Source organism: Acomys minous (genome assembly GCF_964271855.1).
Source record: "Acomys minous genome assembly, chromosome: 9".
Lineage (NCBI taxonomy): Eukaryota > Metazoa > Chordata > Mammalia > Rodentia > Muridae > Acomys > Acomys minous.
Genome location: NC_140490.1, coordinates 115577890 through 115595621, shown reverse-complemented (window position 1 = coordinate 115595621; position 17732 = coordinate 115577890). Strand labels below are relative to the sequence as shown.

At 44.2% G+C, this 17732-nt stretch overlaps 1 protein-coding gene across 1 annotated transcript in view; it reads left to right on the top strand.

Annotated features, from left to right (window-relative positions):
- Positions 1–1786: 1786 nt before the first annotated feature.
- The window catches only part of LGR5 (leucine rich repeat containing G protein-coupled receptor 5), a 112477-nt gene continuing 96531 nt past the window's right edge, over positions 1787–17732 (top strand). The window contains exon 1 of the mRNA XM_084795150.1: positions 1787–2177. Within this exon, the coding sequence (XP_084651276.1) occupies positions 1966–2177 (212 nt within the window). The 5' untranslated portion in view covers positions 1787–1965. The remainder of the gene's footprint in view (positions 2178–17732) is intronic.

Genomic DNA, 17732 nt, shown 5'->3' with positions numbered 1-17732 from the left:
GAGGGAAAACAACAAAATGAGATGCTGCATTGATTTTTTTCAGGAACCAAAATTAACTCATGGCACGGCTCTCAGTGGTCCTACTAGCTCTTCCTAAATCCTGGGCCATGATTTCTTTATTTGATAAATGAGAAATATGAAAAAAAGAACGTGCCTTGTTCTTGTGTTCTCTCTCTCTCTCTCTCTCTCTCTCTCTCTCTCTCTCTCTCTCTCTCTCCTTGTCTGAGACCCCTCCCCCTCCATTCCTATTAAGGAGAAACACAAACTTACTAATGACTAAACTCACCCAAGAAATGTCCGTGCTCAGACTACAGGTTCAAATAAAATAATGTATATGCATCAATATGCATATATTAATATATGTGCATACATATATATAAACATACGTATTTTTATACGTGTATACATCAGGTGAATGAATAGACAAGTTTAGGAATCACTGTAGACTAAACCATGGTAAACATACCACACCGAGAAAAGTCTTCCTGCTTATAAAATTCAGTTTGTGAAATGAATCCCACCGGACAGGCTAAGGAGCAAATTTAGGTGGACTTGAAAGCCACAAGGGTCCCCCGCCTTGCTGTGGTCCAGAGTGAAAAACGGCATTGTTGAGAGTTGGGGTGGTGGGATTGGCCTGACATCTACAGCTGTTCACCCAGGTGTGAGAGAGGTCAACTTTTACCTCACTGGGGTCTAATTTCGAAAAGAGAGGGGGAGGAAGGGAGGGAGGAGGGGAGGGAAGAAAGGAGGGAAAGAAAGACCGGGAATCTTCCTGTCCTTCTCCTCACCCTTTTCTCTGCAGATACCCTGCTTGGTGTGTGAGAACTTCCCTTCTTTCATTAGTGTCCTTCCGAGGTGCCTGTACGAGGCCTGTAAGGCTCAACCTGCGTGGGGTCGCTCTGGGTTCCGAGAAGCCCTCCACAGCCTGAACAGCCGGGGGGGGGGGGCGCCGGGGGAGTCTGTTCAACACCTCTCACTAGGGGCCATTGCCATGAGGGTATCACCCCACTCCCAGGCTTTTTAGAAGTCACTTTGCCTCCCTAGTCCGGCATGAATTGGGGAAAACCCTGGAGTGCCGGTTTACTAGTTTTATTTGTTTAGCGATTTCTTCAAGGCTTTGATATTCGAGCGAGAGGGAGACAAACAGGGCCCTGACAGGAGGATCAAAAAGGCCACCCATCGTCCCGGGGGACTCCTGCTCTCCGTTCCTTGATTCCTATCTTTCCGATTAGGTTTGGGTCCCTTTTAAAAGCACTGCTTGCATCGCCTTGGTTATCTGACATGGACTTGGAAGCCAGCGTTATCTATCTTTCGGTCCCTAAGTGTCTGCTTATGTTGTTCTGAAGCAGGTCCCCACCCCCACCCCCACCCCCGCTCAGATCTCACATCTCAGTCGCGGGTACCCAGGAACTGCAAAGGGTGGGTGCAGGTGGAGGTCCCCTGGCCTGCCTATGACTCTGAGGGCTAGAACCCACCCCTCGGAGGCGCCCAACACTCGCCAAGCCCTCAGGCCGCCAGTCTCCGCGCAGCCGGGTCCCGGGAAAGGAGAGGGGTGGTGGGAGGGAGGAGGGAAAGCGAGGCCGGGCTCGGGGGTGCCTGGAAAGCAAGGCTGCGCTGACGTCACTGGGCGCGCAATTTGGCTGGAGCGCTTTAAAAAAGGAGCGAGCCAGAGGAGATGCTGCTGCACACAGCTCAGACCGCCTGCAGCAGCAGCAACGCTCACCGCCACTGCGGCGACTGCAGCGAGGGGAGGCTCCAGGGACCGGCGTGGCCACAATTCCCTGAGCGGTCCCCACAGAGCAACGACCCGGCAGACGCCCGCCTGTCTGCAGACGACCTCTGGGATTGCAGGCTCCCGGTGAGCTTCAGAAGCCGGTGGAGAAGAACCCGGAGCGCGTCGGTCTGCATCAACCCGGGCACTGCCCTCTACAGGCTTCCGGCCCGCAGCTCCCAACCTCGGGCACCATGGACACCTCCCGCGTCTGCATGCTCCTGTCCTTGCCTGCGCTACTGCAGCTGGTAGCGGCCGGCAACCCGCGGAGACCGGACACGATGCCGCTGGGCTGCCCGTCACACTGTCAGTGTGAGCTGGATGGCAGGATGCTGCTCAGGGTGGACTGCTCTGACCTGGGGCTCTCGGAGCTGCCCTCCAACCTCAGCGTCTTCACCTCCTACCTGTAAGTGAGACACCCCCGCCTCCCTGCGGGCAAGGGACTAAAGATGGGCGCGGGGGATGGGGAGGGGGAGAGAAACTGGTGGGAGCCAAGGCTGGGGCTCCGGAGCTCACGCCTGCTCTGGAGGGGGCAAGCGAGTTTGCCAAGGGCATCCTGACCAAACCTGTTTAGGCCTCCAGAGAAAGGCACGTGTCTCTGACAGAGCCGCGCCTGGTTTTCTGGACCCTAGGAGAAGCGGCTTGAAGCGCACCCTGGCAAAGAGCTGGTGAGCAAGCAGCTTCTCAGTGCAGCACCTGGCAGGTCGCAGGACCAGTCCCTCCTAATGTGGGCATGTGTGTGCAGAGGGGGGTTTTGTGCTTAGGAACCTGGAACCCAAGGACAGGGTGCCCTACTGCCCGTAGCCGCGACCTCTGCGTTGGGACTGTAAAACTTTCCCTGCAAAAGAAGCCTAACTTCTCCAAGCCAATTATCCCCGCCCCTGGGGCGTTGGGGGGGGGGGCGGTGTTCTGCATCTCCAGCACCGGCGTGTGATGAAATCTTTTTCTTTTCTTCTTCTTCTTTTTTCTTTCCTTTTATTTTTTTTTTTAAACAAAGTGATTAAAATGTGGCAACCACAAACCCCGATTAGAGCTGCCAGAACGTTATCTTTACCTTTGGCTGGCCGAACCGCCCTTTGAAGTGCCGGCGGCCACATTGTAATCTTTAACCATCTCCTCCCCCGCGGCAGCAAAGGGAAGTGGGCTGAAGGCAGCCGGGCGGGTAAACAGGGGCGCCACAGACATCCAAAAGGGGACCTGGAGCTTTCTGTCAGCCCTTGGGAGTCCTCTCAGCTTTTCTGGCCCTGCTACCGCGTCCAAATCCCCGACGGTGCAAACAAGGCTGCGGCTCCTTGATACTGTGGTCTCTGAGCAGCCCAGGCGGGAGGGTAACAGGTGGTGGGGTAGATGGCTGAGAAGCAACCCCACTCTGTGGGACCAAGATAAGTACTCCTCTCAGCTCTCCGTCCTCATCTGCAGCTAGGTTCCTTGGGGCCCAGAGAGCAGGGTCGAGGCCACCTTGGGGTAACCTGATCTCCTAACTACGAGGCGAAATTTGTGGTCTTTTAAATTTTTAAATCAAGACATTTCGTTGAGCCCGTCTCAAACCCCGTATTCCCAGTTTCGGCTTTCTCTGATGTACCTTGGCCAGGGCTGCCTGAAATGTTTGTGAGTTCGGTTCCCCCCCCCCCCCCCGGGCAGTAGTTTTGAGGAAAGAAACACAAGGCTTGCACAATGTTCCCTCGCTAGGCAGTGAGTGCTTTTCTGGAGACAATGCGCAACAACAAGAAAATATATCGTTCAACCTGTTTTGATACTGCGTCTCAAGAAAGACACCAGCCTCCTAGGCTTCTGTGTTGGTGGACAGCAGGCACCTTTGTGTCCCGTGGAACTGTTCAGGTCACTTTTCTTTACCTGGGTAGAATATAAAATGTTTTTCTCATCAGGTGCCTCGCCAATTGAACTCATTGCATTTGGAGGTAATATTTTGGGGGTGGTGTGGGACTCTGCTCTGGGAAACTATCATTCTTTCAGAATGCACATTTCCTTCCTTCCGAACAGCTGTCTTTGCCACAGAGGTCGGCATGCTTCCCTGCCCCCAGCCTCCCTCCTTTAACAGCTAACCTAGGATTGCAGGGTAACGTGTCTCCGGTTTGTTTCTGAGATCAGTCTGACGATTTCCCTTTGAAAGACTACACTATTCTTTCCCCCCAACCCTACTGAAATTTGACTAAAGATAAGTGCGATGAACACCCCTTCATACACGTTGCACACATATAATATAATATTATAAACTATGCAAACAAGTTGAATGTCAGGTTTACTTTTTTCTCCCACGGGAAGGAATGAACATTTGTTGGGCTTATGTTACTAAAAGCTTCACAGTGTTTTTTTTTTTAATGTTATTTCTCATATGCCTCAAATGTATTTAATCACATCCCTTCCTTCACATGTCAGAAGTTACTGCCACTACTGTTCCTCACTATAGACAGCCCCTGGAGGTGAAGATGCAATTAGGAAGGGCACTGTCATTGTATTCTCATGCTATTTGACGGCGTTCTGTACACCCTGTCCACTGTGTCTTAGGAAAAGCGTTCTCTGTGCCTTTGCAAAACACTAAACTCAGAACGTCTGTATAACGCAGTAGACTTGTCTCACAGCTCACGTTTCCGGAGAGGAGAATGCTGAATATAGCAAGCCATCCTAACTGAAGAACCTGCCTGTCCTTCATAACATGTGATTTCCTGTTTTGTTTGGTTTTTTCCTTTTGAGCACGAAATGCCAGCAGCTTTGGGTTTTCTGCTTGAGAACTCAAGGGGCTTCTCGGTACTGACTTAGGAGGAAATGATGCCCTCTTTTGGTCCCCCTTAGAATTACCTGAGCATTCCTGCCTTGGCTGTCAAGTCCTAATCCAGTGGTTCTCAGCCTTCCTAGTGCTGTGGTCCTTGAATACAGTTCCACACGTTGTGGTGACTCCCCAACCATAAATTTTTTTCGTTGCTGCTTCATAACTGTGATTTTTCCACTGTTGTGAATGATAACGCTAATTCTCTTGAAGATAGAGGTTTGCCGACAGGTTGAAAACCATAGTAAAAGGGGAAATTTTATTTACTCATCTTCATGTTAATAAGCATGTGATTTTTTTTTCTTCTTCTTGCTTTAAGAACTAAATTTTTTTGAAACATTTGAAAGGAGCATTAAAGTTATGATCTCACTGCTGTGGCGCACAGTAGTAATTAGGTACTCTGAGATGTGTAGGTGAGTGGCCTAGGAGACTGTCTTCTACTGTTTACAGTAGGGACTCACCATTCATTTAGTCAAAACGTTATCTTCTGATCCCTCTAAAGTAAAAGAACAAGTGTTTTGTTTCCTTTAAACAGATTGGATAGCGAGTTCCAGCTGTAAACACTTGCCAGATAGATTCGCCCCCAATCTGATAGCTGGCTAATCAGCATTAAGGTACAGCTTTCCTATCCCTCTTCATACAAGGCACAAGCCATTTACGCACCATTTTATAGCCTCCGATCCCTGAGAATGTAAATCCAAAGGCAGCCTCTGCAGTCACATTAAATCTGCATTCTTCCCCAGTAACCTGTAGCTGGGCTACTGAACACCACTGGAAACTGACATTTTCTCCTTCGGTTCTTCCCCCCTCCTCCTCCTCTTCCTCTACCACCTATTCACCTCTCATCCACTCCCGCTGCTTCAGGGCCAATAAGGTTTTGCTCTGCAGAAAATAAGGCACAAACAGACGTTAAAACATAAAGTAGACAGTCACTGAGTACAATGTTTAATTCATCTCATCCGTGATCGGTCTGGGGCAAAGTGGGGTTGGTGCCTCGTCTTCTTATGCTGGCTTATTTTAGTGCATCAAATGTGGCGGGTCCTCCTTCCCTCCCCCCCCCCCCCCCCCCCGCCCCCAAACAGGGTCATGAAAGCAAATGTCTCTGTGCTGTTTTATGTGTCCTTCATGCAGGTAGCATGGCACCTGGGTAGAAAACCAAAGCTCGGTAAGCAGCCTAATATACTTAGTTGCTTTTCCTTACTACAGCCATACTAGCCCCTTTTAAATGAAAACTAAGCTTTTCCTTGCTGAAGGCTAACAGCATAAACATTTCATCCACTAGCAACTGCGTGCTGTAGGATGACCAAAGTGAATCAGAAAAACCTTTATATTTTATGTAATTTGGTTGTCTCTGCATTTGGTATTTTGAAACCAAATTTAATTTAATTCTATATATGATTAATAAAACTGTTGTTACTAGGAACTAATTAGGAATACATCATATATGGGTCTAGACTTTTATAGGTTCTAAACACTTAAGATGAAGTTTCAGAATTAAATTTTAAAAGTTTTAGAATCTTCTCCCATACTTGGACATTTCTGGTTCTCTTCAGACAAAAACAGGCATTTTAAGAAAAAAAAATGTTTGTCCTTTAAAAAGAAATGGTCCCAAAAGACTTAATGGGTATGTCTTACAGCTTAGACCTATTGCAGAGTGTGTACTGTTTGTTTTGGCACCTGCATTCTTTACATTCTGTTTAAAGTAGCATATCTATAACCTCTCTGCATTGCAAGGAAGTCCTGTCTGCCCCAGGATTGGGAGATGGGAATAAAGATTCCATTATGGGAGCAACCATTGATGCTAATTGGCTAAATTAGTCTAAATAATTTTTAAATGCTGAGTTATTAGTCAGACAATTTGCTAACATAAATTTGGGACAAATACGATACAGATTGTGGCCAATATGTATGTGATAAAGTTTGTGCAGTTTCAATGATCTTCGGGTCTTTTTCCCTCTCCTGTCTCCATCTTCTCCTAAGGAAAGGGGTACTAAAGATGCAGCCATCATAAAAGTTAGCGGATGTGAATGAATAAGTGAGATCTCACCGTTGACTACGCCTAACGAAGTTCAGAAGCACAGAGTTTGTCTATGACTTCTTGTAACTCCATTTTGAATTTGAGATAAATGATTCCTTTTTAATTCCCAAAACATAGAACTGGCAAGGGCATAAAAATAACAGTTGAGTAAGCAATCCCATGAAACCATCAAAGTTCAGTATGTTGCAGGGTATTAATAGTTTTCAAGCTGATACCTAATTTTGATTTACCTTAATAAAATACCTCACATTCTATCAAAGTGAAGTACTTAAGTAATTTTAACAATAAATTTAAATATGCCTCCAGCCATCCTAAGTCACATGGCACAGGACATAAACAAAAAGTTATAGTACACTCTACCTCGAGCAATTGTGTTTAATTTTATTTTGTTGATGTACTTGCACAAATTTAGAATGACACTAAATGTCTCATTCCCATGTAAATGTCTTCTCTCCCCTCTAATTGATATTTCTGATAAACTGAAGTCTTCACAAGGAGGCAGATTATTTCCAGCATTCAATTTCCTCACGCCCACTGCAATGTTTCCCCTGGAGAGTCTTATTTTGTAGTGGGGAGACAAGTACTAAAGCCATGCTGATGAATTTCAGAGGGCACGAAACAAGCTGCTGATCTCATACTGTTGTTTGGTAAAAATCAGTGGGGTTTCATTGGTTACATCTGCCTGGAAGTTACACACACACACACACACACACACACACACCTCTTTCATTCCCAGATCTGTCCATGTCAGTTCAGTCTTTGGCTTAACATTATTTGCCCTAACTGGATGCCCCATTTCACCTGTGAAGCTCAGTAGTCATGGCAGAAGAAATCCACAAGTTATAACGGAGAGCATGGCACCACATTTTCACAATTCAATATTAATTTTGTTATCCATAAGTTATGTGGCAGGAACCGAGTCTTTTCTTATGATGTATTTTCTCCCATCTCTCCAAGTTAACTTTTCTGTTACCGTGGTTGAGTCCACTGCTAGACGCCTTATTCAAAAGTAGAAGAAAGAACGTGAGTTGCTTGATTTCTGAAATGGAATAACGTTACCTAGTGAGCACACTAAAAGACTCAACGGTGTTAACATTAGTTGGGGGGGGGTTAAAATATGCTCCCCTGCAGGAGAACAGTGTACCCTGTCTGTTCTGTCCTCAATGTGTATACCTGGAATGGAAGACACTGAAATGTACTCTGACTGTACACAAGGGAACCAACCCATGATGGCGAAAACATACCCCATAAGATACGGGGAATTCTCCAGAATGCAATTGTGTGACTTTTTCCCGTCAGTTTACACTCCTTATTTGGCTGCAAGCTCTTGAAGGGGAAGAAATGTTCTACTTCAGATCCAAGGCTCACATCAGTGCTCGGCTTTTAATCAGTGTTCAACAAATATTTGCAACATTGAATTTAACATAATTGGCTGGATTAGCTGCTGGAATCCCAGTGGTGAAAACGGATCAGGAGAAGATAGAGAGTAGTATACAAGTATGTGTGACGATTTCCCAGTCCTATTTGCAATACAATTAAATTAGAGTCTGCTTGCATGATGCAACAAATTATTTATTTTAACACACAGGAGAATTAATGTATCCAAATTACTATATTGCTTTAATAAAAATAATTGCAATTTACTCCACATTTCCTGTGTGTTAGACACCGTGATGCATACCTGACTTATATATACCATAACAGATTTAATGTAGGCACTGCTCATGACACGGAGGTCTGTAAGGTTATTCCAAGGATATGGAAATTATCATCAAGGCCATTTTCTCAGCAATACAAGAAGACCAGCTTTTAATTTCTGGTTATGTCTCAAGATGACCATGCACTTTCCTTTTCAGGAAGACAATTAACGACACCCTCAAATCAGAGGTGCCCCTTCAAGGCCTTTCAGAGCAGTGTGCAGTTTTTTGTTTCCCCTGAAATGAGCATTCTGGTACATAATTTAGGGCCACTGTTACAAATTTAGTAGGTACACGTTCCATTTCTGTACTAATTCAGAAGAATTTTTCTTGTCTCCTAGTCAGAGGAAGCTGCAGTAGCTTAAGACTGTGATAAGGATGGACAGACTGACTGGTGAGTGAGTAGGCTTCCAGACAAGGTCTGCCTATCTGTCTGTTTCTGTGGCTGGATTCATGTGTTGCATAAAGTAGCCTCATTCTTTGAGGCTGTTTCTCAGGCAAGCATTAGGAACCTTCTTAACTGGTGAATCTTTTTTTTAATCCTCAAAATAAACAAGATAAATGGGTGTGACATCAGTGCCATGGTGAATTTATATGATTCAGAAGAGAGAGAGCTGTTTCTCTAACACAGATTGCAAACGTGTAATTTACCCAGTTAACAAGAAGATCAGTGTGAGGTGGTCTTGTGAACCAGGTAGCATCCTGTTAGATCAGAGAAAAACATCTCCTCCTTAAGACCAGAGCCTTTCCTGAAGTGCGGGTTTAGCTTCCTTAGACTTTAAGCAGTCCCTTTGCTATTGTAAGCCTGACAAACATTAATAATTAGTGGTTATAGCATCAACATGAAAAACCAATGAATGAAAAAAAGTCACTGTAAATTATATTCAGTATAAAAGCCCCTCCCCCAATCAAATACACACTTCTGTTAAGGATCTTAGGATATATTTGCCCATCTCTAGGGTCTCTTTGAATGCTTCTCCTGTGCCCTAAATCTGTAACTAACATTAATATTGATTATTTAACATTACATAGCAATTACTAATTTCCAAGCATGTCCCTTCTCATTTGCGCATGCCTGCCTTATCCCTCTGGCCTTCAGAGGACATTTTGCTCCATGTGCAGACAAGAACAGTGACTGTAGGGGAGGCAACTGATCCCACCCACATACCACACAGCCCCCGACACACCAATACCCTTGAAGCGTTTCCCTTTGTGGCGCTCGCTTGGCGGAAGTGATACATACGGACATTGACAGGCCATAGCCGTGAAGAGACAACCCTGTTAGAGGAGAGACGGAGGTGCTGGCTGTCTGAAGGCACCTGCAGTTCAGTTCAGAAGCTGAATTGCGGGAGACAGTTGTCCTGGCAAAAGGAGCCTAACTCCAGCTGAGAAGGCATGCTCCGAGCTGACCTCCCCATCAGCCTGCCAGGCAAGATTAAGCTTTTCTCAAGTGGATCCTTGTTAGCCAGGCCTTTCCTCACTGTTGCTCATCTTTCACAACTGGGAGCCAAGTGTTGCAAACTATTACTCAGTTTTGCAGCCAAATTCCTTTGTCTCTCCTCCCTCCCCTCATTTCACCCCTTCTTCCCAACACACACACACACACACACACACACACACACACACACACACATACACATACACACACATACACACACACACACACACATGCACATACATACACACATGCACATACACACACACACATACACACATACACACACACACACACACACATGCACATACACACACATACACACACACACACACATGCACATACACACACACACACACATGCACATACACACATACACACGCACACACATACACACACACACACACGCACATACACTGCACACTTGTGATGAGTAATATTATGAACACATCTTTCTTAAGTCTACACTGAAGAGATGCTAAGAATTTTTACATTAAAAAAATATGTATATACATTTATTTCTCCCCTCCCCCCCAACCCCTCCCACCCCCAAAAATCTTGGTTAAATAAGGCAAGGGTGTCTACTTTGCTTTGATCAAAAAGCCACAAAAGTGCATTTCTTAGGAAAGTAGAAAACCACTCATGATCTCAAGTGGAAAAAATATAAAGAATTTGCTGAATTCTTAACCTTAGAACATAACAAAGATATTATTTTAAAGTTGGTTGGTTAGCATGGGCACTGTTAGGACTTCCATTGTGTTGTGTTTGGGTTTACTCAATGTTATTTCAATGAGTTTATTGGTTTGACACACAAAACACCACATGGTGCTTGACATTTTGGGGCAATAAATTTTCTTATGGGGCATTTGCTTGAAGGAATTCTGTTATATAATCCATTGATCTTTAACTCTGTGGACACAGAAATAACTGTCCTGTTTCTGTATACAGAGGTAGTAAAGAATATTTTATTATGAAAGCCAAATAAGAGTTTCTTTGGAAAGAACTGCTTTCCCTGGTCATCTTTTATGTATAGGAATCACAGTAAACACATACTTCACAGTGTTTTGTTAATTTTTAGAATAAACTTAGTGTCCTCTAGGTGACAAGAAACCTTCATTTTCTCTTCCTTTCATAGGGGGTCCCTGAGCCAATGTGGCTGTAGTTGACAACAATTCTCCTCTACAGTTGGTATAATGTCATGCGCCCCATGAGTGAAAGATGGCCAGAGAGGGCTAGCTAAGGACATAGGCTGTGAAAGCTGACAGAACCGAGAGACTCTGTGTGAGTGAACTTCACCAGACAACCGCCCTTGGACCGTTACACCCCTTTACCTTTCTCCATCCCTTGCCTTTATCCTCCATCCCTGGCCTCGAACTGTAAGAGGAGAGAGAAAAATCCTTAGGATTAAAATATCAGCTCCGAGTGCACCAAAACCGGCCTCTACGGTTCTACCTTGGTAAAGCTCTCTCTATTACTCTCCCTGAAGTGACCTCATATCTTCCACATCCCCTGTGCAGGCAGCTGTTATTCTCTGAGACCCTGTGCAACAGAACACTGGAAAAAGTTCACGTTCTTTCTTCAGTCCTCAAGCTCAGATAGCAGAAGGAAATCCCAGTTAAGCCCGATTCTCACAGGACGTAAGCATATCTCATTTGGAGAACTCAAAAAGTTTTAGCAATATGATTAACCAAGAGCAAGTGCCCCCCTTCTGTCTTACAGCTGCTGGCCTTCTAGCAAAACATCCACTTCCCCAGGGTCTCACCACTGTGAGCAGTGCTAGATGGGGACCGTCTGGTCCCAAGTGACTATTACATAGTAATTTGAAGCCCTGTTTGCATTTATCTGTAGAAATGTCCCAGGACAAAAATATTGGGAAGAAAAAGCTCACATTGGTAGATTTATGTTGATTTTTTTAAAAATGCAGAGTTGGAAGTGACAGCTAACTATACTTATGAAAAAATTCTATAAAGAACTAGAGAGGGCGGTGGCAAGATATGGCTTGGCCAGTGAAGCTGCTTGCCGTGAAATCTGAGCCCTGAGCTTCATCCCTAGAGCCCATGTGGAAGAAGAAAGGGAGAACTGGTCCCACAGACATCCTATGTAGGCCCTCCCCCAAGACATACAGAAATAAATACAAGTATGAAATTTAAAATTTTCCAATTAAAAAAAAAATTAAAACTTTAAACTTGAAAATTTAAAGAACCGAAGAAAATATTTTATTCACCAGTTCCCAGAATGACAAAGCTGTGACTGAAGGTCAAGTCATACAGCGCAGAGAGTGAGACGTGGTCTTGGCTGTTAGGACATTACCCTCCGTATTCACGTGGGCTGAATTCAAATCGCAGCGACAGGTTGTAGAGGTTTTTTGATGAGGCAAAAGCCTTGTTGACCCCTGGAGTTTAGAATAGGAAGGATAGAGAAAGAGAGGGAGAGATAAGATAGAAATAGAGATAGATAAGAGAGAGAAATATATATGTATATATATATATATATATATATATATATATATATATACATATATATGTGGAGAGAGAGAGGGAGGGACGGAGGGAGGGAGAGAGAAAGCCAGAGAATCCAACAATGTCATTTCACAAGCAACAAAGTCTGTGTTCAGAAGAAGTAAATCATATTCCCCAAAATCTACAGCTGACAAAGTTAGAGCTGGAACCCAGGTCTCCTGGAGACCTCACGCCAGCGTTCCCCCCTCTTGGCCTCTTCGCTCCAGTTTTCAGATGAAAGCTGCACTCCCAGGTGAGGCTAAGTATCATGTCGCTTGCATCCTATGACATATGTTTGTATCTAAGCAGAGGCAGGCAGATCTCTGAGAGTTCAAGGCCGGCCTGGTCTACAAAGGGAGTCTAGGCAGGACAGCCAGGGCTGTTGACACAGAAAAACCCTGTCTCAGAAAACCAAAGAGGAAACACACACACACACACACACACACACACACACACAAACAAACAAACACACACACACACACACACACACACACTCTGTAGAGCAAAACAAACAAAAAAAATCACTCAGACTTAGTCTAAAGAACACACATACACATATATATGTATGTATATATATATATCCAAACTTTGCGTTCACAATAGTTAATATGTTTGTTGTGATTCACGGTGTACCTTGTGACCTTAACTTGACCAATTGCTTCTTGGCGTTCATTCTCTTTCTCCCTTAGCAATGACTTTGCATCTCTGTCAGGTCTTCTCTTTTTTTTTTTTTTTGCCCCAGAACTCACCGACACTCCTGAAGCTCATCCGTGCTGACCCATTTCGCCTTGCCTTGTCAATGGGAACCAAATAAATGCACTCATGGCACTTCCTTCTTTGTTGTTTACTCTAACTTTTGCCAACCTTGATGCTGGCCTGGGTGGCCATACATAGGCTGTGGTGCTCACTCCTTGTGGGCACCGTGGGTACTGTGTTTCCAGTTCCAAGTGCCCCTCTTCTGTGGGCCGCAGCATACCTGCGTAATATCAGAAACTAAATTTGAAAAAACACCCCCTTCCTTGTTTATGCTTGCCTGTGCCTGGCCTCCTTCAAAGAGGACACAACTTGGGCATACGAAGAAGAAAGGGAAGGGCTTTCTAACAGGAAGCCAGGGCCTGTTCCCCTAAACTGATGGTCCTCAACCTTCCCAATGCTGCTGCACCCTAATAGGGCTGTGGTGATTCCCCCACCATAAGATTATTTCATTGCTACTTCATAACTGTAATTTTACCACTGTCATGAGTCGTAATGTAAGTATCTGTGTTTTCTGATGGTCGTTAGGGGACCCCTGTGAAAGGGTCGTTTGACCCCAGGGGGTCGCGACCCACGGGTTGAGAAGCATTGCTCCAAACGCTATACAAAACTTATTCTTTGTCCATGCTTATAGTATAAGATGCCTTTTTCACCACAATATAAATGTAGAACAAAGGCTAGACTTGATGATACAGCGTCACATGCAACCTCATGCTGGCCTGGCAAACAGGTTCTTTCCTTTAAAATTAGTAAACTCCAAAAATGGAGGAAAAGACACTCAAAAGTGCTTGCTCACACACTCATTCCCAGCTTCTCAGTTGACTTCCAAACAATAGTAAAGTAATTATTATTATTCCCACCCCGGAGATAAGATTTCTTGAGGATGACCACAGGATTATGTTAAGTGACTTTGGCAAGTTATCTTATGTCTTGATATTGCTTCTTAAAACCAAGCATAATATATATAGAGAGAGAGTTGTTGTGGAGATTGGCAAAGTAATTTACAGGAAACATTTAGTGTAGAACCTCACACTGAAGTGTCTTTCAGAGCAGTGGTTCTCAAGCTGTGGGTCGAGACCCCCACAGGGGCTTCATATCAGATATCATCCTGTATGTATTTACATTACAATTCATAACAGTAGGGAAATTGCATTATGAAGTAATGATGAAATAATTTTAGAGCTGGGGGTCAGCACAACAGGAGAAGCTGTGTCAAAGGGTTGCAGCATTAGGAAAGATACTAGACGCTGTGTTGTTCTTGTGGCTGATGCTACAGTGCGCACACCACAGTGCCTCTTCTTTTTATTTTAATTTGACTTCTTTTTATACAAATGTAACTTTCATTAAACAAAAATTTATAATGTTAAAAAGAAGAGAGTCCCTGGTAGGTAAGGAAGAACAAGGAAGAGAAGTAAGAAAAGGCACCCTCAAATGAATTGGGAATCACCAGCATCTGTTAAAAAAGAAAAATATCCTTTCATCTCTTATCCTTTGTATCGAGCAAATAAAAGGCTCTGTGTTTTGAGTGACATTTTATATTTGCTAGTGTACAGGTGTACGGGTGTTGCCAAAAGTCTCCAGGATAGTTGACAGTCCGTGAGCGGTTTACCTCCGAGGGTGAGCTCAGGGCCCCCTACTCAGGATTCTGCATTCTTCACAGAATCCCAGACCCTTCTGCGAAACAGATGATCCTGTTTGTCCAAGACAGCAAATCCCAGCCAGCAGGTCTAAGGTGAAGACGGGAGATCTCCTGTCTTCCTACATATAAAAAGAGAGCTTAGCTCCCAGGTAACTAAGGAAGTCATATACCAGGAGGCTCTCTGTTTCACTATTTCAAAGCCGAGCCAAAAGAACTTCCAGCCACACCGCCATTGCTTGTTAGCCACAAGCACTAATTAGAGCAGGGGATTCTGTCAGCCTACTTAAAACAGTCTCAGTAGTCACCAGAGCAAAGAGCAGCAGATAGCAAAACCCAAACAATTCCGAGTGAAGAGCAGGAAGGACAGCCACCAGACTAAAGAAAAGTCCCCAGGACAGCCACCAGACTAAAGAAAAGTCCCCAGGACAGCCACCAGACTAAAGAAAAGTCCCCAGGACAGCCACCAGACTAAAGAAAAGTCCCCAGGACAGCCACCAGACTAAAGAAAAGTCCCCAGGTGAAGGAGGGTGAGAAGAAAGTGACAGCCAGAGGTAGTGGTGACAGGTTGAAAGAGTGAAAGGCATTCCAAGCTGTGGTAACGTTCAGGAGATGGAATCTTTGTATGGAGATGGGGCTGCTGGACTGAGACAGGCACCTCCCTCCTCTACAGGACTGTGTCACTCACGGGGGAGTCAGTCCTTCTTGGGATCGCTAGGCATCACTCAAAGTCTCTGTCTCTGTCTCTCCACCTCTACCTCTCTCTGTCTACCTCTGTGTGCTTATCTCTCTTTGTGAGTGTGTGTGTGTGTGTGTGTGTGTGTGTGTGTGTGTGTATGTGAGAGTGTGTGTGTATGTGTGTGTGTGTGAGAGAGAGAGAGGGGCGGGAAGAGAGACAGACACAGACAGAGACACAAATAAAGACTCATTATTTGCACATGGAACAAAGAAACAGAGAAATGTGCATTTAGGGGGAGAAAAACCCTCAGAATCTCAAAATAAATGAAGTTGCTCTGTGTATCAGATGCTAAAGCAATCAGTGTGCTCCAAGTAGATGGAAAATAACACCATGGAGCATCAAACACCAAACAAATATGGAGAACAGTATATTACGTGTTCTGGTCTGAAGTTCTCAGCTTATTAGCTCCACCTAGGAGCTAATAGGACAATCTCAAAGCCCACATCACACAATAAACTGACAAACCAGAATCTTTTTTTTGTTTTCTAATTTTTAATTAATTCTTCTTTTTAACATATACATTTATATTATTGCACACATATATACTAAACCACATACAGCAAGAAGAACCACAAAACAATCAGGAATTATATAAATGTTACATTCATAGTTTAGATTTATGATAAGCCAGAATCTTGAGGTGTTGGCTTTTTGCTTGGTTGGTGGTGGTTGTTGTTGTTGTTGTTGTTGTTGTTGTTGTTGTTGTTGTTGTTTTGAAACAGGGTTTCTCTGTCTAGTCTTGGCTGTCCTGGAACTCGCTCTGTAGACCAGCACAGAGATCTACCTGCCACTGCCTCCTGAGTGCTAGGAGCAAAGCTGTGCGCCAGCATCACCCAGCTTAGTCAGTCAGTGGATCTTTGAAAAGGTATTTTTCTTGGGAATCCCAATATATGAAGACAATCTTTGTTTTATAGAAACAGGACCAGAAGTTTAAAAGGAAGGAACCAGGGCTCCAGGTCTATCCAGTCCATTAACCAGCCACAGGGTCTCACCATCTCCGCCTTTGCTTGTGTGTAGGAAAAGATGCCAGCGCTGCTCTGAAGGCTCCCGGTTCTAGGAGTCTGTCAGCCTGAGATCTGTGGGGATGGCAGCAAGGCAGGTGGAGCCAGATTATAGAAAACAGGCAGGCAGTTTCCCCAGCTAACCCAGAAGCATGGTCTCCTCTCCCCTGCAATGAGCACTACTTAAAATGACTTTATTTGTTTTACAGTTTAGAGGGCCCCTCTAGGTAGCCTCAGGAGCCCCTTCATTTCATTATCATTAAATCAACAAGCTAGCCTTCTTTCTCCTTCACTCTAGCAGGATTAATGGATTTGGGCATGATTTGTGCATCTAGGGGCTAAACCTCTTGCTGAGAAAGCTAGCAGGCTTGACTAATTCCCAGAAGTGCTAACTTCATAAACTCTCGCTAGAAGCTTTTAACTTTGACTGAAGATTAAGGATAATGACTTCACACTGCTCTGCCTGGCTGCATGATATTTGTGATGCATCAGAAATTACATAAAACTGACAAAACTACTTGATAAAATAACATTGTAGGCTGTATATAGTTTTTATGCTTGGGGAAAGACTGTTCTGTGCATGTTAAAAGGGACCCTCCTAAACACCGAAAGAGAATTATATCTATAATTATATCTGTAAAAGAATGCTGACAGTTATGTACATATATTTTAAGAAGAGAGGAAAAAAAAACCTTATGATTAGATTACCATAAATATGCTAATAGGAGGTACAGTGGTGTGAAGCTATGTCTTGACAGAATGCTGGATGTAGTTTTTTTCCCCCTAAGAAGCAAATCTATCTACTATATAAGACCAGATACTATCTATAAAGAATCTCTTACATGACTGTTCATACTTTTTAAACTCCAGGCAGCCGTAAATTAAATTCAGAGGACTCTGAATATAAAGGAGAAAAGGGGGGGGAAATACAATATTTCCAGACCATCTGACAAGACTACATGAAAAGCTTTTGATCAAAGGGTCTTAAGTACACTTTACTGGTGTGACAAACAACATTTTTATCCCTTTATTAGATTTATTTTTTTCTTCTGAAAACTGCAGTGACCAGGGTATGGTCTGTGAAAGAAAGCTGGCAGGGTTGTGTTCTTTGATTCCTAATTAACACCTTCAGTCTCAAAAGAGAACCAACAGAAATACCATAAAATGTTGCAGCTGCATTGTGATTCCGCTTGGTTGGTTTGTTACAAGTCGGCCCGGGCCTTGGCAGCTGCAGCAAAGGGAGACGCTCAATGGATGTTTTGTATTGTGCCCACTGAAGTGGAAGAAGGCAACCATTTTATTTTTCAAATGGGCAGCTGCGGAGGGAGGTTTAAATGGAGCTAAGTGCAAGATTTACTGTTAATTTATAGTAAATAAAT